The 20027-nt window shown below is 45.0% G+C and overlaps 2 protein-coding genes across 2 annotated transcripts; one reads left to right on the forward strand and one right to left on the reverse strand.

Annotated features, from left to right (window-relative positions):
- Window positions 1-157: 157 nt before the first annotated feature.
- On the forward strand, window positions 158-11586 carry LOC115110598 (ubinuclein-2-like). The gene is given in 18 exon segments (XM_029636394.2): window positions 158-802; window positions 1179-1310; window positions 3029-3136; window positions 3807-3917; window positions 4024-4130; window positions 4315-4780; window positions 5365-5435; window positions 5560-5689; window positions 5830-5936; window positions 6066-6176; window positions 7053-7196; window positions 7494-7544; window positions 7649-7691; window positions 7817-8437; window positions 8439-8930; window positions 9084-9288; window positions 10721-10789; window positions 11005-11586. Coding segments are annotated over 18 exon segments (3327 nt in total). The 5' UTR covers window positions 158-490; the 3' UTR covers window positions 11052-11586.
- Window positions 11587-11849: 263 nt separating this feature from the next.
- Window positions 11850-13860, reverse strand: LOC115110600 (telomerase RNA component interacting RNase-like). The gene is made up of 3 exons (XM_029636400.2): window positions 13047-13860; window positions 12612-12689; window positions 11850-12507 (listed from the first exon to the last, which is right to left on the reverse strand). The coding sequence occupies exons 1-3, from the start codon at window positions 13317-13319 to the stop codon at window positions 12403-12405; spliced, it is 456 nt and encodes a 151-aa protein (XP_029492260.1). The 5' UTR covers window positions 13320-13860; the 3' UTR covers window positions 11850-12402.
- Between the last annotated feature and the right edge of the window lie 6167 nt (window positions 13861-20027).

Raw genomic sequence — 20027 nt, forward strand, 5'->3', positions numbered from 1 at the left:
AGGAACCTCGTCTAAACATCCCGCGTGCCAGAGTCGGGGAACAATCGATTCCCCATATTCGCGCTAGTATGCAAAATGGGCGGTTCTTGAAGGGCGTTCTCGCCCCATGATTGGTCAAAGACTGCTCCCTGACTGTTCTGTTTCCGTTTTTCATACGCACGCCCAGATACTACTCTCACTGAATAATGATAATAATGGTCAAGATGGCTACTTCAGATGCCTCCTTGCGGTAACTACCGAACATTTTAATGGAAACAACTAAAACTACTCTTCCTTGTGATTCAAAGGCCCCGGAGCCAACCTGGGAGGTGCAGAACATACCACTGTGTGGTTTACGGCATTTTATTACCTGCTATAGCTAGATGGTAAACTAACGTTAGTTGTCGAACATTCCCAATTTTAGATAGAAAGCTACAGTAACGTTAGTTCAGTGAAGTCTCGTCCTCCCTTGTGTGTTCGTACCGAGGCACTCTGTGACGGTCAGCATCAAATGGCCGAACCGAGAAAAGTACCGTTTGTCACAATCTCTTCTTTTAACAACAATGCACCGCTTTCGGAATCCAAGAAACGCCGCCGGGAAGATGAGGCCGAAATCAGTTTGGGGGAAGATGGAGGGGGTGGAAGTGCAGCAACCAGGCCAGGAGGTGGTACTGGTGCTAGTCCATTCGGTGTCGTGAAATCCGGTGACGGGGATTCAGCGGAAACAAAACGTGTAACAGTGCGCTTGAACCTCTCCTTGCCCGAACCCAGCGAACGGGGATCTGCTGAATTCAACTACAGTGAACTTGTTCAATCTACTCAGGTAAAGACGTGAAATCAGTCAAGGCTACAAGTGATAACACAACAGGCTGGGCCGGTGAACGCGTAGGCAGCTTGAAGTGTAAGCTCTCGAGGCTATGGTGCTGTTGTCAACAAGAGCGATGTTGGCCAACTGTAGCTACAGTATTCTTAGATATGATGTAAGCATGCCAACTTCATGTAGGCTATAACGTTTTTCTCATTTTCATATGAATGTTTATATTACAGTTATATAAATCATATAATATGGTAATGACACATCTATTTCCCATCTTGCTGGAGGTACAACTTTTAAGATGACATTTTAAGCTACTAAGAATCCACAGTTGAATCCATTTTACCGACTCTCATTTCCTGACATGCCTGATTGTCTCTTGAAGGTGAAGAAGTCTCCTGCTCCAGGACCTCCTAAAGGCCTCACGCCAGCCCTGGACCCCAACGACCCCTTTGCAAATGACGAGAAGGAGAGAAGAGAAATAGAGGCACTTGCCAAGAAATTTGAGAGCAAATATGTAGGTCCCTTTACTCTGTGGTGGAAACAAATAGATCTACACATACAGTGGGGCAAAAAAGTATTTAGTCAGCCACCAATTGTGCAAGTTCTCTCACTTAAAAAGATGAGAGAGGCCTGTAATTTTCATCATAGGTACACTTCAACTATGACAGACAAAATGAGAAAAAAAATCCAGAAAATCATATTGTAGGATTTTTAATGAATTTATTTGCAAATTATGGTGGAAAATAAGTATTTGGTCACCTACAAACAAGCAAGATTTCTGGCTCTCACAGACCTGTAACTTCTTCTTTAAGAGGCTCCTCTGTCCTCCACTCGTTACCTGTATTAATGGCACCTGTTTGAACTTGTAATCAGTATAAAAGACACCTGTCCACAACCTCAAACAGTCACACTCCAAACTCCACTATGGCCAAGACCAAAGAGCTGTCAAAGGACACCAGAAACAAAATTGTACACCTGCACCAGGCTGGGAAGACTGAATCTGCAATAGGTAAGCAGCTTGGTTTGAATAAATCAACTGTGGGAGCAATTATTAGGAAATGGAAGATATACAAGACCACTGATAATCTCCCTCGATCTGGGGCTCCACGCAAGATCTCACCCCGTGGGGTCAAAATGATCACAAGAACGGTGAGCAAAAATCCCAGAACCACACGGGGGGACCTAGTGAATGACCTGCAGAGAGCTGGGACCAAAGTAACAAAGCCTACCATCAGTAACACACTACGCCACCAGGGACTCAAATCCTGCAGTGCCAGACGTGTCCCCCTGCTTAAGCCAGTACATGTCCAGGCCCGTCTGAAGTTTGCTAGACAGCATTTGGATGATCCAGAAGAAGATTGGGAAAATGTCATATGGTCAGATGAAACCAAAATATAACTTTTTGGTAAAAACTCAACTCGTTGTGTTTGGAGGACAAAGAATGCTGAGTTGCCTCCAAAGAACACCATACCTACTGTGAAGTGTGGGGGTGGAAACATCATGCTTTGGGGCTGTTTTTCTGCAAAGGGACCAGGATGACTGATCCGTGTAAAGGAAAGAATGAATGGGGCCATGTATCGTGAGATTTTGAGTGAAAACCTCCTTTCATTAGCAAGGGCATTGAAGATGACACGGGGCTGGGTCTTTCAGCATGACAATGATCCCAAACACACCGCCCAGGGCAACGAAGGAGTGGCTTCGTAAAGCATTTCAAGGTCCTGGAGTGGCCTAGCCAGTCTCCAGATCTCAACCCCATAGAAAATCTTTGGAGGGAGTTGAAAGTCCATGTTGCCCAGCAACAGCCCCAAAACATCACTGCTCTAGAGGAGATCTGCATGGAGGAATGGGCCAAAATACCACCAACAGTGTGTGAAAACCTTGTGAAGACTTACAGAAAACGTTTGACCTCTGTCATTGCCAACAAAGGGTATATATTGAGATAAACATTTGTTATTGACCAAATACTTATTTCCTGCCATAATTTGCAAATAAATTCATTAAAAATCCTACAATGTGATTTTCTGGATTTTTTTTTCTCATTTTGTCTGTCACAGTTGAAGTGTACCTATGATGAAAATTACAGGCTTCTCTCATCTTTTTAAGTGGGAGAACTTGCACAATTGGTGGCTGACTAAATACTTTTTTGCCCCACTGTAGATCAAATAGATTGAATTAGTTTAATTTGCATTGTATATTTTCACCCAGTCAACTGTAATTGTTTGTTTCCTCTAGTCACAGGCCAATACAGGGAAAAAGAAGAGGAAGGACAGGGTGCAAGATCTCATCGACATTGGTTTTGGCTACGATGAGACTGACCCATTCATTGATAACTCTGAGGCTGTATGTACCCACTGTCTGCTCATATACTGCAGAATCCTTCCTTTGTGAACAGACTCATGTAAACAAGCATCAACATATGCTTTAACATATTTGCATTTTGCCCCTATCTCTTGTATCATAGATCATTTTTCATTAACACATTGCATTCCTCTCCCCCATACTTGCTTATTAGTTTCTCTGCTGTTTGTAACTTGTTATAACATGGCATTGTTGAATAGTCTTTCCTGATTGGCTTGACGGGCATTATTTCCCTATAATGCATGGTATATCAGCACGGTATAATTCAATAGCTACAGTTCATTCTTACATGTGTTATGTTTGAGCTGCATTTGAAAGCATAAGTTGAGTTGAGAACATTATTGGCATTGTTGAATTTCATTTTCATAATAGCAAGTTGTTTGTTTGGTTACCAAGGCAACTACTGTAGCTACTATATCTAGTAAACTTGCTAGCTACTTCAGTGGATGTTGAATGAATTTCTAACTGTAAATTTGTTAAATTATAGCCATGGTATAAAAGGGAAAATCAACTCGGAAAATAATGCAACTCCATGGAAGGTTAGTTACACTCCACTAGCGTGTCGTCGAACACACCTTCCATGTTGTTTATTATTTTCCAGAGAATACATAGCCCCTTGTTGATTGTCCCTTAGCTACTTTCTTCCCCTCAGTATGATGAGCTGGTGCCAGCCTCCCTCAACACTAAGCTGGGAGGGTTCTACATCAACACTGGCACCCTGCAGTTCAGAGCAGCCTCCGAGTCAGAGGGAGAGGACTTCAAGGTGGGTTACACACACACACCTTTTCAATATATGAACAAATGTTATTCAGTGTTAAACGCTATTTCTATATCATGTGACAAGCTTAGTTTTTGTTCCTCCTGTCTAGAAGTTGAAAGATGGTGAGGAGTGTGTGATAAAGAAGCGAATGAAAAAGCAAGATGGCAGTAACATGGATGAGAAGAAGCCCAGGAAGATCAGGATGCCAAAGCAAGGGTGAGCAATGTTCTACATCTGTTGTGCCACTTCTGAAGTTAACTGATGTATAAGCTCATATGATGTATGAACTTATAGCCTAGCCTGACTTTGACTTGAGCCGTGTGCTTCGTAGTTATGCTATATGTCTATGGCTTGTAACAAGCTCCATGTAGCAACGCAACTGTCCTATGTTATCTTCCAGAGCATCTGGCCTGAATGTCCACCGGCCAGAGAAGAAAAAGCGGAAGAAGTTGATGAAGGACTCTCTGAATCTGGCCGCCATGCTCCGCCGCTTCACGCGGGAGAAGGAGGAGAACCGCAAGAAGAACCCCGGCCTGCCCCGTAGCCAGCACAACGCCAACCGTGCCCTGCTCAACGCCCACCCTAAACCCAACGACATCAGTATGGCTGACCTGGCCAACGACCCTGCCATGATGTCACTGCTGGGCTCAGCCAATAGCAACGACATGCTGCAGGACATGATGGGCGACTTGGACTTTGGGCTGCTGGACTCTCCTCAGCCCTCCAGCCCTGCGCAGGGGGAGAACGGTGCTCCGGGTAGGGTCCAGGGTAGGGTCCAGGGGGCACAAGGAGGTCTCCTGCCCCCTCCTCCTCTGCCTAATGGACTGCCTGCCCCTCTCAGTAAGCGCATTGAGGACCTCAGAGTGGTAAGTGACTGACATCTTCCATCAAATCCAGCTGCAGATATATTTCATATTAGGAGATATTTTAGGTCTTAAGTCAGTTTCTTTATTTGATTTGTAGGGTTTAAAGGCCCTCACTGCTCGTTGAAAACGTTCAAGCACATTACATGGAGTGCATTGATCCCCCCCCGTTTTGATATTTCCTTCCATAAAGAGACCAGAGTAACACATGCATTCTCTCAGGGCCACAAGTAGGAGTGAGAAGTAGAGGTTGCTGTGGCAATGAGAGAGCAGTGATGTTCTTTGAAGGAGATGATGAGGGGAAAACAAGTGCCAACTCTCTCTGACAGAACGGTGAAGGGAAAGGGCAAGAGGGGAATATCAGGAAGAGGAGAGAAAGGTAGTGGAGGCAGGGAGGAGAGGAGGCCAAGAGCGAGAGGTACTGTAACAAAGGGAGTCAAAAAGAAAGGCTTAGACGACAATGTGAGGCTTAGAGGAGTGAAACGTCAGGTGATTGATTGATTTGCATTACATTTCAGTGTCCATTTGAGCATAATATAGTTTTGTTTTAGAGAATTTCTGAAATTGAATTATTCTCCAACGAACAGGCTTCTCATCAGTTTGATCAAGAGGGCAGGAAAAAGTTCTTCACGCTGGACATGAACAACATCCTACTAGAGTGAGTCTCTGCTCTGAGCTCTTTACAACAGAACAAACCGTCTTTCCTTCCCTGACCATCTCTCTGCATGTGTTAGTCAGTGTTTATCTTAATGTCTAACCCTCTTCCTCTGTGTGTTGGTCAGTATTGAGTTGCAGGTCCAGGAGCAGCCGGCAGCAGTGCGCTCTTCAGTCTACTCCCATCTCGAGGCCTTTGTGCCCTGCAACAAGGAGGCTCTGCTCAAACGCCTAAAGAAACTCAGCCTCAATATCCAGGTGTGTGTGTATGCACTAAAATGTGTGCACATAATATGCCTGTTGTCTTCTATCTAATTGTAGATTGTTTGTTAACGGAGTGTGTGGCGTGAGTCATCTGGTGTGCGTGATTGTAACCTTTTCCATCTTCTGTCATCCAGGATGACCGTCTGCGTGCCCCACTACTGAAGCTGAAGCTGGCAGTGTGCAGCGTGATGCCAGAGCAGATTGCCAGATACAACATGGACTGCATCGCCAAAGTGGCCAAGTAAGGCCTTCTCCTTTCTTCTCCTGCATTCTGTTCACCTCTTATTTCCTCTCATACCTCTCCTTTTGTCCCTTGCTGTCTATTTTTCCACTCCTCGTCCAATATTCTCTCTGGGTTGTGTATTTACAGACAGCATTCAGAAGAGGGGGAAAAGAACGGATCAGAAGAGGAGGATGAGGAGAAGCCTGGGAAGAGAGTGATGGGACCTCGCAAGAAGTTTGTCTGGGATGAGAAGCTCAGGTGAGCTCTCATTTGTGAATTTAACGTCATACAATTATGTTATACAGGTGTTTTGGTTTAGTGTAGTGATGGGACGTTCGGCTCTTTATACTGACTCCGATCTTTTCGACTCATTCAGTCAAATGAATTAATCTTTTGACTCATTTTGTTCATTTGAGTCAGTAATGCCCAGAGCATGCAGGACCCCAGTGAACGATAACTAAAAACTAGAAATAGTCATAATTCTACAAGCCTCTCGTTCATAGGTCGTTCACCGTAAGGGGCTTATTGGAGATGTCGTTTGTGACAGACTTGTAAAATGGTGCTTTAAAAAATGTATATTTGTTGATTGCTAGGCATACAAATACGATTATTTCTTGGTACATTTGAAACAGTCTAGTTGTGGCCGCAACCGGACACGATTGTGAACGACTCTTGGCGGAATGCATTGCTTGAGTGGTGTGAGGGTGATAAGCACAATATCGTTTGCAGTTCACAATGATTCAAGTTTGTTGAGCAGAAGCTGTGTATCTTTTGGTTCTACAAAGCTGTGTCCATCATAGCATTCATTCTTGCACCATGCAATCGTTTATTAGTTCTAAACATCTTTTTTATTTTCTATGCTGCCTGCAGCATGATCTATTTTACCTGCACTCATATGACGAACAGTTGTTGGTCGGAGCACATCTCCGGAGTGACAGAGGAGTGTGTATTAATCCTGCTTTAGAATTAAATGCAGCCAGCAAGTCAAACGAATGACTAAAATGAACTAGTCACCCAGAAAAGCGAATCATGACTCTCGAGTCAGTAAAAAGAGTTGTCCAAAAAGAACGAATCATTCGCCAACAGTGGAGCTGAAATTGTAATGCATAGTTGGTGGAACATGTTGGTCTATAGGATGTTGCTGTGTAACCTGGTGAGGGTGAAGCTGGGCTGCTATGAGCTGGAGGGCCAGAGCTCCCAGTCTCCAGAGGACTATCTCAAGGCCTTCATGGAGACTGAGGTGAAACCACTGTGGCCCAAGGGCTGGATGCAGAGCAGGTCAGTGTGTGCGTTTGCATAAAAGTATACAATTTGACCATTTAACCTAGTTTGCATTTCCCCACACCACATGGGGCGGCAGGTAGCCTAGTGGTTAGATCTTTGGGCCAGTAACCAAAAGGTTGCTGGATTAAATCCATGAGCTGACCAGGTAAAAATCTGTCGTTCTGCCCCTGAACGAGGCAGTTAACCCACTGTTCCCTGGTAGGCCGTCATTGTAAATAAGAATTTGACTGACTTGCCTAGTTAAATAAAGGTAAATAAATGAAAATCTCTCCACGTTTCTCTCCTCCTCAGGATACTATTCAAAGAGAGCCTCATGGTTCATTGTCACCTTACTGGCAATCCGTGAGTTTGATATACTTTACTTACATATAGTGATTTTTAAAATAAGTTAACACTGGTGTTCTTAATTATGCACTATTTTTCCTTTTGATTTCACTGTTATCCAGAGCCAAGAAAAAGATGGTTCCTACTCCCAAGTCTAAACCCAAGGTTGTTGTTTTGCAGTCTGATGCATTGCTTGCATGCTTGTCATTTCAATACCATTGTTGTTTGAATAGATTTAGATCACACTAATTGTTTGCTCTTTCTATCTCCTATGTTGTTTGGTGATCCAGGAGGGTAGTTGGGTCCAGAGATCCACCCCCTCAGTTGGTGCGACCCCTTCCCCTGCAGCCCCAGTGGCCTACCGGCCCTCCCAGTCACCCGCTGAGACCATCTGTCTGCTGGACTCCCTGGATGAAGAGCTGACCGCCCCCGCCCTGGACTCCATCTCCCAGGCCCTGGCCCTCCTCAGCAATGCAGCCAAGGGCCTGGTCCAAGGGGACAGTCCCCCCTCCCCTGATAGGCCCAAGACTGCCCCGTCCTGCCTCCACGCCTCACCTCTGCTCCAGAAGCACAAGAAGAGCACCATCAACACACCCAGCTCCAACACACCTCTCTACGTCTCTACCTCCTCCTCCCCCTCCTCTCTCTCTCGGCCTCCCACCATCTCCCCTTCTCTGTCCTCAGCGAGGAGCGAGGGGTTGGGGTCGATGAAGGGTGGAGGTGCTCAGGCTCACAGACAATCAGTGCTGAGCACTCAGAGGCTTGCTGGGACGGCCCTGAGTAAAGCCAACGCTCCCGGCTCTCACTCCCAGCCTAAGCCGCGGCCGCCCCCCAATCAGAAGGGCTTTGGCAGCAATAATACTAAAGCCAACAGCGGTGACACCTCTCTCCCCTCCCCCTCTCCCCCACTCTCTCTCAGGAGCCCAAGCTCAGCAGCAGTCCAACTTCATCACCCCCATGCAGGCCACTCTCACCAAGTCCTCCCACAGCAGCACCTCGCCCATCATCAAACTCACCCCTCGCCTCCCCAACCCCTTAACGCCCACCACCTTCTCACCCTCCCCCAATACCAGGCCTCAGGCAGCTTCCAGTATGCACCAGTACTCCTCCAAAAGCCCAGCAGGGTTCCGCCCACCTTTCTCAGGTGCTCCGGGAGGGCCAGCCAAACTGGTCCAGGGCAGCTACACCCCTCAAGGAGGGCAGAAGACCCCCTCTCAGATCATCAGCAGCAGCGCCAACACCAGCCTTACCAACACCTCATCCATCAGCAAGCATTTGGGATCCAGTCCCTCCCTTACCACAACCTCGGCCAATCAGCGACAAAGGCTGGCAGGTGGAACCATTCAGGGGGCTAAGCCTATTAAATCTGTCTCCACACAGTCTGTCTCTTCTCAGTTGCCACAGGTAAGTAAGAGATGGTAGCTGGGTGGGACAAGGTCATGGTGCAGCAAATGTTCAAAATTAATGTGCGTAAGAAGAGCCCGTAGCCGTGGTATATTGGCCATATACCACACCACCTCTGGCCTTATTGCTTAATTATATGCCTTTGTTCTCCAGGTGTCCTCAGCCAGCAGCAGTCTTCTTGGCTCTGCTCCATCTCTCCCACTGGGCTTTGGGATGTTGGGGGGGCTGGTTCCCGTCTCCCTGCCCTTCCAGTTTCCTTCACTCTTAAACCTGCCCCCATTAGGGGGCACAGCTGGCTCCAGTACCGGGGCCAGCGGCTCCTCAACCAGCAACAGCTCAGCATTCTCCCTGACCCAGAGTGAGTGACACAGCCAGTCCACAGAAACAAGAAAAAAATAAAAAATGTACAGTGCTTTTGGGAAGTATTGACTCCCTAATTTTCCCACATTTTGTTAGATTACAGCCTTAATCTACACACAATACCCCATAATGAAAACAGGTTTTTAGAAATGTTTGTAAATGTATTAAAAATAAAAAACTAACTTAAGTATTCAGGCCCTTTGCTATGAGACTCAATTGATCTCAGGTGCATCCTGTTTCCCTGTAATTATCCTAGATGTTTATACAACTTGATTGGAGCCCACCTGTGGTAAATTCAATTGATTGGAAATGATTTGGAAAGGCACCAACCTGTCTATATAAGGTCCCACAGTTGACAGTGCATGTCAGAGCCAAAACCAAGCCATGAAGTCGAAGGAATTGTTTGTAATTGTTTTGAGGCACAGATCTGGGGAAGGCTACCAAAAGTCTGCAGCATTGAAAGTCCCCAAGAACACAGTGACCTCCATCATTCTTAAACGTAAGAAGTTTGGAACCACCAAGACCCTTCCTAGAGCCGGCTGCCCAGCCAGACTGAGCAATCGGGGGAGAAGGGCCTTGGTCGGGGAGGTGACCAAGAACCCGATGGTCACTGATAGAGCTCCAGAGTTGCTTTGTGGATATGGGAGAACCTTCCAGAAGGACAACCATCTCTGCAGCATTCCACCAATCAGGTCTTTATGATAGAGTGCCCAGACGGAAGCCACTCCTCAGTAAAAAGCACGACAGCCCACTTGGAGTATGCCAAAAGGCACATAAAGCAAAGTACAGAGAGATCCTTGATAAAAACCTACTCCAGAGCGCTCAGGACCTCCGACTGTAGCGTCATACCCAAGAAAACTAGTAACTGGTCTGAATACTTATTTAAATGTGACGTTTCAGTTTTTTTTGTGCAAACATTTCTAAAAACCGGTATTTTTTAATCATAAGGGGGGTGATTTAATCAATTTTAGAATAAGGCTGTAACGTAGCAGAAGTTGAATGTAGAACAGCTGATCGAGATGGGGTTGCTTTTGTCTAGTCTGTGTGTATGTTGATGTCTGGGTATGTGTATAGTTTGTTTGTGTATTTTATGTTGTTGGACCATTGTGTTAAATCCCCATGCTGTGTCTGGAAGCCTGCAATGTTTTTCTCCATTGTCTGACATTCTCCCATATTGTTTCTTTGGTTCTTCCCTCATTTCTCCCCTTCTCACTCTGCCTCTTCTTTAAAATGTTATTCTTCCATTAATCTCCTGTGATCTTACATCCATTTACTATTTGATTTGGCTCATCTCTTTTCCTTTAAACCCGTTTCTTCTGTCTTGTATCCTATTCTTGTTTTGTCTCCACTGCCTTTCCTATCTCACCATTCCCTTGACCTACACTCTCCTGTGTGTCTCCTCCCTCCCATGTCCTCCTGTCTCTCCTCAGATCTGTTAAAGAGTCTCCAGTCAGGGTCTCAGGTTGCTCTGCCTCCTCACTTACAGCTCGCTTTCTCAGGTAAAATCTGCCCTTCCCTGTGACCCTGCTCTCTCCTCTCAGCCCGCTGTCACTTCAAATGTCCCCAAGAAGAAAAGACATCTTCCCTGCCTGACCCTCCGTAGTCTCTGTGCATGCCTGTCGCTTTCGTCATGTCGGTGGTTGTCATTTGTGTTATGTTTAAATATGTTTTTGTTTCCTATCAATATTTCAAGAACTCTACTCTTCCTGTCCAGATGTCAATCAAACTCAAGGAGGGGATGTGAAGAGGAAGTCTCTTTGACCACGCCTGTTTGGAACACTGAGGACATCCACTATGATATGACAGCTATCAGGATAAATCAGGAACAAGGATGACTTTGAATGACTAACAGAAGCTGCCCAAACACAGGATGGGCCTGAAATAGGGAATTGGACCCTCTCGATAATATTCCGGCTGTTACTTGTTTTTTTTAAACAGCAATTTGATAATTGTGTTAATATTGTAAATTGTAAGGCTTAATGACAAGTTTGTTTTTGTCATGTTTACAGAACAGACCTTTATCACTGTGGTCAGGGAGGGAGAATGAATGAATGAATGTCTGCTTGTTGGTTTGTGTGTGTGAATGCACTATTTAGCATCAGTGTGCAAATTTGTAACCCTCCCTCTCTGATACCTGAGTTAGTGTGTCTATTTGGTGGTGCTTTTTCGATGTAATTATCTAGACCTGTAAGAAATGATACTAAATGCGAATGTTGTTGAATTTAGGGACCGGAGCTGTATTTTTTTTTGCTGTACATAACTCCACCAAATTCAATAAAACAAGCCATGAACTATGCAGGATTATAACAATATGGTATATCGGTGACTTTCTATGGTCATCAGCATGGGTACTTCCATTCCCTCCTGTCTTGTGCCTTCACTCGCTGTCATGAAGTACTACACACCATAAAAATGGAAAACAAGCCAATAACATCCACATAGTGAAAAGTTAAAGTATATCAGAGTGGGTTGAACTAACCCCCTCCAGTCTCAATATTGGCTCTTAAAATCCACAAATGGTCAGCATTGCAAAGAAACACTTTACCATGCTACCTGGAGTCTGATTAATCAAAAGTTTATTTGATGGGTAACAAACCGGAGACACTACCTGACAGTTGCTTGTCCAAAGCAGCTCAAAAGGTCAAACGAATCAACACAAGGCTGCACAACTTTCTGTGCCTCCACCAGACTGAGGTTGAAACAGCACAAAGGTTCTTTAGGGTTCTGGGTCCAGACAAAGCCAACACATACAGGTCAATGGGCGGTGCTTATAATTTAGCTGACATCAAATGCCATATCGCAAATTCAGAAAATGACTCATGACTTAATCCAGGAGCTACAATCCTGACAGCATAACCCTTAAATAATCAAGCAGGACCAGTAATGTACTCCAAAACAATCCCAAAGCCTTTTTAACTCAACATCAAAATGCTAAGGCCCCATACAGCACACAAGCTGACATTCATTTAAACCCAAAAAGAAAACAGGAAAAACAAGATTAAACATTAAATAGGTGATCGCTTCTACAGCTGTAAAGAGTCTGGCAGTATGCAGAAGGATTGATGGCTGTCCTAATCCCTGTTGGTTTTTCTTTCTAAAGGTCCTCCAGAGTCTATTTGACCAGGGGCCTGGTTTTGTCATCATCACCACACTGGTGGGCTTTATACTTTTTCACCTCTGCCATGTATTTTGTCCAGGCATCCCCCTTGCCCTCCATCTGGAAAACAGAATAAATAATTAGACAATGGCTTAGAGGACACAAGTGGTATTTCATGAAGACGATGTCATGACAAAACGATCTGGGAAAAATATTTCTTGAACCTCAGGATCTACTTTCTGTTTCTTCGCAACCATGCCAGTCTTGAGGGCCAATTTAGAGCCACCTCTGCGCTTCCCCACCTGGGTTAGGGGATAGAAGACTGAAACCGTTATACGAGCCCTTGTGGGTGGACTGCCAATGGAGACTACACAAGACGAGAGAACACAGAACAAGCCTATGTTATCACGGGAAACATTCCTGAAGTCTTGCGTTGCTAATGAATGCTTTCCAATGTCTAGACCTGATGTGGATCTCAGGTTACTTGTTGGTGACACTGCAGTGCACCTCTTCACGTGTGAATGTATCCCTCTATTGTGATGTAACTATTCACTAACGTGAGCTGTGTGTGGTGGATAAAAAAACGAATGTTTGTCATTTGTTAATTGAGACACTGCCATTGGCTACAATCTCTAGTTAACAACTGCCAAACCCCTTACAAAGCTGGTCACACTCGGAGTCTTCTTTTCCTGTGTCGACTGTCCTTCGTCAGCAGTACTTTTATCACCGCATCCTTGGTCCATTTCTTTTTTCCTTTTTTCTTCCTCCATTTTTTTCTTGAACATCTCCATAAAGCTTCCATCATTGGCAAATGTATTGGCCGCTGCTGCTTTGCTGACTCCCGGTGCAGGACTAGCTGGCGACCCCGGGCTGTTACTGCTCGAATCGCTGCTGTTTTGATGTCTTCTGTTGTATCCACGCTTCGGATCCATGTTAGCTTTTTTTCACGTAGAAGGGCTCAGTTCCTTTAGTCCTTTCTGCAACTAGTGGTGTGCTCTCTGGTCGTTTTGTGTCAACACAAACTAACGCCGGCTAGCTACTTGCTATCGGTGACAGACTCCACCCGAACCCCCAAACTAAGCAAAAAACTTAGAAGCAAATGCGCTAGCATACGAAGCCATCTAATTAAAAACGTGGAGCGACACTTGTCGGTCTCCCAGCGAGCTAGCACGTCCTCGCGGCGAAAAAAAAACGCAGACTTGTTGGAGGCTAGCTACCGTTAGCCCCGTCAGCGTTGTAGTTGCTAGCTATTCGAAAAATGTAAACTAGCTAATGACCAAACAATTGTGTCACGAGTACCTAAACTATTGAAAAACACAAATCAACCACATTAGCTATATATAATATATTTTTTCAAACGACTCTCAAAGTGAAGTATATTACTGATATATTGGATACATTTGTCCAGATGTGGTTTTCTTTCACTTGTTATCGGCCATGTTGAATTTCGGCTTATCATTTACGTCAGCACGTCAATATTCTATGGTATTATGGCGGTCCCCAAACATTCGTTAGCGGTGCATGCCGCCACCCACCGTGTGGGCTGTGTCTTACTGTTCTGGAGTGTGAATTCATTAGTTTGTGAAATTAAAATGGGAGGATAAAGGGAAGAAAAAATGCCCTACGAACTAACCCTTCACCCATTAAAACCTCCCTACTATTCCACTACTTGGCCCTATCTTTTTATTTAACCTTTATTTCAGAAACTACCAGACATCAAAATACAAACATAAAAAAAGAAACGGCCAAAAAAACAAACACATTCATCAGTAATAAGGTCCTCAGTCAGCTTTCCTAACTGCCCTAGAGCAGTGGTTCCCAAACTTTTTATAGTCCTGTACCCATTCAAACATTCAACCTACAGCAGCTTACCCCCTCTAGCACCAGGGTCAGCGCACTCTAAAATGTTGTTTTTTGCCATCATTGTAAGCCTGCCACAAACACACTATACTATACATTGATTAAACATAAGAATGAGTGTGATTTTTTTGTTGTTGTCACAAACTGGCTCGTGGGAAGTAACAAAGAGCTCTTCCAGGACCAGAGCACAAATAATAATAATCAATCATTTTGGTCTTTGTTTAACCATCTTACATATAAATCCTTATTTGTTCATTGAAAATTGTGAATAACTCACCACAGGTTAATGAGAATGGTATGCTTGAAAGGATGCACAGAACTCTGCAATGTTGGGTTGTATTGGAGAGTCTCAGTCAAAAATCATTTTCCACACACAGTCTGTGCCTTGTATTTAGCTTTCATGCTAGTGAGGGCCGGGCGAGAATCCACTCACATAGGTTCGTGGTCGCAAAGGGCATCAGTGTCTTAACAGCGCGTTTTGCCCAGGCAGGATACTCTGAGCGCAGCCCAATCCAGAAATCTGGCAGTGGCTTCTGATTAAATTACATTTTCACAGAACCACTTGTTGCAATGTTGATGAGGCTCTCTTGTTCAGATATCGGTAAGTGTACTTGAGGCACAGCATGAAAGTGATAATGAATCCAGTTGTTTGTGTCATCCGTTTCGGGAAAGTACCTGCATAATTACACACCCAACTCACTCAGGTGCTTCGCCATATCACATTTGACATTGTCCGTAAGCTTGAGTTAATTTGCACACAAAAAAATCATACAATGATGTAAAGACCTGTGTGTTGTCCTTGTTAATGCAGACAAAGAGCTCTAACTTCTTAATCATAGCCTCAATTTTGTCCCGCACATTGAATATAGTTGCTGAATCCTAGATTCAGATCATTCAGGCGAGAAAAAACATCACCCAGATAGGCCAGTCGTGTGAGAAACTCATCATCATGCAAGCAGTTAGACAAGTAAAAATTATGGACAGTAAAGAAAACTTTAAGCTTGTCTCTCAATTTAAAAAAAAAACGTGTCAATACTTTGCCCCTTGATAACCAGCTTCTTTCTGTATGTTGTAAAAGCCTTACATGGTCGCTGCCCATATCATTGCATAGTGCAGAAAATACACGAGAGTTCAGGGGCCTTGCTTTCACAAAGTTAACCATTTTCACTTTAATGTCCAAAACTTCTTTCAAGCTGTCAGGCATTCTCTTGGCAGCAAGAGCCTCTCGGTGGATGTTGCAGTGTACACAAGTGGCGTCAGGAGCAACTGCTTGTTACCACTCCACTATGTTTCCCTGTCATGGCGTTTGCGCCATCAGTACAGATACCAACACATCTTGACATCTCCAAAGTCCATTTGATGTCACAAAGCTGTCCAGTACTTAAAACATTTGTTGTCCTGGTTTCCAGTGGTTTCAGAAGAGGATGTGTTCCTTAATTGACACCCCATAAACATAACAGACATATACCAGGAGCTGTGCCAGCCACATCTGTTGACTCATTCCGCTGTAATGCATAGAATTCACTGGCTTGTATGCAAAGCAGTAATTGTTTCAAAACATCTCACTGATGTGTTGTGAAACAGTGTTGTTTGATGAAGACATTGTCTGTATAGTTTTTTTTGGCCTTTTCCCCCAGCATTGTCCCAGCCATATCCGCGGCAGCAGGAAGAACGAAGTACTCCACAATAGTATGGGGCTTGCATGTCCTAGCCACTCGGTAGCTCACCATATAAGACACTTTTAGCCCTTTCTTATTAATGGTATCTGTTGCTTTTATATATATGTCTTACAACTCGAAAGTCGTCTTATAATTCCCCCTCAAAAAACGATTGGCTTATTCTTCAAATTGGCATGTTTTGTTTCTAAATATCTGCGCAAAAGTGAAGGTTTCCAGTTGTGAGATAGTCCTTTTGCACATATAACACACTGTGGCTGAGGAAAGGCACTACTCCCAATATAAGTGAACCCCAAATCAATGTAGCTTTCATCATATTTGCGCCTCTTCGATGGTCCAACGTCCCTGTCTGTTGTTCAGTGCTTTCCCGGGTAAGGGGGCAGTAGCTTTTCGGCTGCATCAGATTCACAACTGTCAGTGTCCATGCTAGCTGGGCTAACAACAAATGTAGAATTACTGATGCTAGCATTGGATGTGCTCGTGGAAGCAGAACAACTTATTTCGTTGACAAATGCAGGTGGAGTACTGCTGGTAGTAGCAGTACTACCAGTAGAGCTGGTATGTGTCTCTATGGGCTTTAAAAAAAAACATTTATCAATTTTCGAGCAAATGGAATGAGCAGCAGCTACGTTTGGCTACATACGGACCGTTAGTGGAATTCCCGCGAGAGAGCAACGGTTAATGTTATTGGATGTTAATTATTTGACGAGGCTTGACATTGTATTGTTATTTCGCTGAACACTAGAAGGTTTCATTTTATTTTTGGTAGTGAGACGAGGCTACTTAGGCGAAAAAATAAAGAAAAAACGTCACCCAAATGTATAGCCCGGTTGGAAAATATAAATGTACTGTTTGAAAATGTGAAGAAAAAAACAGTTAGGGAAGAAAAAAAAGTGCGAATACCTGCCCTAGAGAGACCAAAACATCAAATTTAAGAACAATTTTAAGATTTATTTGTGGAACAGTACAAGAATGCTGATTTACCTAACTCAGTAGAGACCAAAGGAATTTCCAGAGTGAATGTCTGAACATAAAATCAAATAGGCTTCCCCAAAATAATATGGTCACTGTGGTAGAGCATTTATTGTAATTGGCGATTTTGTGCATTTATCAAAATCACATCAGGTAGCCTGATTTCAGATGTGTCATGTAAATAAGATTATTTATAGGGAAATCGTAACAGTCAGTATCTGGTGCCGCCACCAGCTGCATTAAGGACTGCAGTGCATCTCTTCCTTATGGACTGCACCAGATTTGCCAGTACTTGCTGTGAGATGTTACCCCACTCTTCCACCAAGGCAGTTCCCTGATATTTCTGGGGGGAATGGCCCTAGCCCTCACCCTCCAATCCAACAGGTCCCAGACATGCTCAATGGGATTGAGATCTGGGCTCTTCACTGGCCATGGCAGAACACTGGCATTCCTGTCTTGCAGGAAATCACGCACAGAACGAGCAGTATGGCTGGTGGCATTGTCATGCTGGAGGGTCATGTCAGGATGAGCCTGCAGGAAGAGTACCACATGAGGGAGGAGGATGTCTTCCCTGTAACGCACAGCGTTGAACTGCCTGCAATGACAAAAAGCTCAGTCTGATGATGCTGTGACACACTGCCCCAGACCATGACGAACCCTCCACCTCCAAATCGATCCCGTACAGGCCTCGGTGTAACGCTCATCCCTTCGACAATAAGCGCGAATCCAACCATCACCCCTGGTGAGACAAAACCGCAACACGTCAGGGAAGAGCACTTTCTGCCAGTTCTGTCTGGTCCAGCGACGATGGGTTTGTGCCCATAGGCGACGTTGTTGCCGGTGATGCTTGGTGAGGACCTGCCTACAACAAGCCTACAAGCCCTCAGTCCAGCCTCTCTCTGCCTATTGCGGAGTGTCTGAGCACTGATGGAGGGATTGTGCATTCCTGGTGTAACTTGGGCAGTTGTTGTTGCAGTCCTGTACCTGTCCCGCAGGTGTGATGTTCGGATGTACAGATCCTGTGCAGGTGTTGTTACATGTGGTCTGCCACTGCGAGGATGATCAGCTGTCCATCCTGTCTCCCTGTAGCACTGTCTAACATGCTGACCAAACCGGACAATTTAGAAATCCCTGTTATTCAATTATTGCACCCACACTGCTTGCGCAATTTTTTTTGCCATCGTGCCAAAATGTATTTTGTCCCCACCACAGCAAACGCGATCTCGACACGCAGGTTAAAATATCAAAACAAACTCTGAAAGCATTAGACATTAATGGCAATTTAGCTAGCTAGCTTGCACTTGCTAGCTAATTTGTCATATTTAGCTAGCTTGCTGTTGCTAGCTAATTTTTCCTGGGATATAAACATTGAGTTGTTATTTTACCTGAAATGCACAAGGTCCTTTACTCCGCCAATTAATCCACACTTAAAACAGTCAACCGAATCGTTTCTGGTCACCTCTCCTCCTTCCAGGCTTTTTCTTCTCTTGACTTTATATAGCGATTGGCAACTTTTAAAAAATTAGGTGCATTACCGCCACTGAGCCTCGTTCGTCTTTCTTTCAGATCTGCGTCTCATTCTTGGCGATGAGGATGGGATCCCAACCTTCACCTGCTGACTGGCTCCTGAGGACCTGGGTTAAACTGTGCACAGGAGTCACCTAAATTAGGAGACTCAGGGAAGCCCACACTCAGCTGGGACCTGCCTAAGATCCAAGAGGAGAGAGTTGGTGGGTAAATACGGGATCTCGAACATAGTTAAATAAACGGTGAGACTGAAGTTTCTTGGAAACAATGATTAAGTAAGTCCCATGGGGTCTCTACCAGATCAAAAGACTAGGTGGTGGGGTTCTGTAAAAAGAACAACAATGACACCTCCACCCTACCTGACACCCTAGACCCACTCCAATTTGCTTACCGCCCAAATAGGTCCACAGACGATGCAATCTCAACCACACTGCACACTGCCCTAACCCATCTGGACAAGAGGAATACCTATGTGAGAATGCTGTTCATCGACTACAGCTCAGCATTTAACACCATAGTACCCTCCAAACTCGTCATCAAGCTCGGGACCCTGGGTCTCGACCCCGCCCTGTGCAACTGGGTACTGGACTTCCTGACGGGCCGCCCCCAGGTGGTGAGGGTAGGTAACAACATCTCCACCCCGCTGATCCTCAACACTGGGGCCCCACAAGGGTGCGTTCTGAGCCCTCTCCTGTACTCCCTGTTCACCCACGACTGCGTGGCAACTCACGCCTCCAACTCAATCATCAAGTTTGCGGACGACACAACAGTGGTAGGCTTGATTACCAACAACGACGAGACGGCCTACAGGGAGGAGGTGAGGGCCCTCGGAGTATGGTGTCGGGAAAATAACCTCACACTCAACATCAACAAAACTAAGGAGATGATTGTGGACTTCAGGAAACAGCAGAGGGAACACCCCCCTATCCACATCGATGGAACAGTAGTGGAGAGGGTAGTAAGGTAAGTTCCTCGGCGTACACATCACAGACAAACTGAATTGGTCCACCCACACAGACAACATCGTGAAGAAGGCGCAGCAGCGCCTCTTCAACCTCAGGAGGCTGAAGAAATTCGGTTTGTCACCAAAAGCACTCACAAACTTCTACAGATGCACAATCGAGAGCATCCTGTCGGGCTGTATCACCGCCTGGTACGGCAACTGCTCCGCCCACAACCGTAAGGCTCTCCAGAGGGTAGTGAGGTCTGCACAACGCATCACCGGGGGCAAACTACCTGCCCTCCAGGACACCTACACCACCCGATGTCACAGGAAGGCCATAAAGATCATCAAGGACAACAACCACCCGAGCCACTGCCTGTTCACCCCGCTATCATCCAGAAGGCGAGGTCAATACAGGTGCATCAAAGCTGGGACCGAGAGACTGAAAAACAGCTTCTATCTCAAGGCCATCAGACTGTTAAACAGCCACCACTAACATTGAGTGGCTGCTGCCAACACACTGACTCAACTCCAGCCACTTTAATAATGGGAATTGATGGGAATTGATGTAAAATATATCACTAGCCACTTTAAACAATGCTACTTAATATAATGTTTACATACCCTACATTATTTATCTCATATGTATACGTATATACTGT

Source organism: Oncorhynchus nerka, linkage group LG21 (genome assembly GCF_034236695.1).
Source record: "Oncorhynchus nerka isolate Pitt River linkage group LG21, Oner_Uvic_2.0, whole genome shotgun sequence".
NCBI classification, from domain to species: Eukaryota; Metazoa; Chordata; class Actinopteri; order Salmoniformes; family Salmonidae; genus Oncorhynchus; species Oncorhynchus nerka.

Coding starts and splice junctions, on each gene's coding strand:
- LOC115110600 (XM_029636400.2), bottom strand. CDS start 13,319: ATGGATCCGAAGCGTGGATACAACAGAAGACATCAAAACAGCAGCGAT. Junction 12,690..13,046: donor CTCCGAGTGTGACCAGCTTT/GTAAGGGGTTTG, acceptor CCCCTAACCCAG/GTGGGGAAGCGCAGAGGTGG. Junction 12,508..12,611: donor AACAGAAAGTAGATCCTGAG/GTTCAAGAAATA, acceptor TCTGTTTTCCAG/ATGGAGGGCAAGGGGGATGC.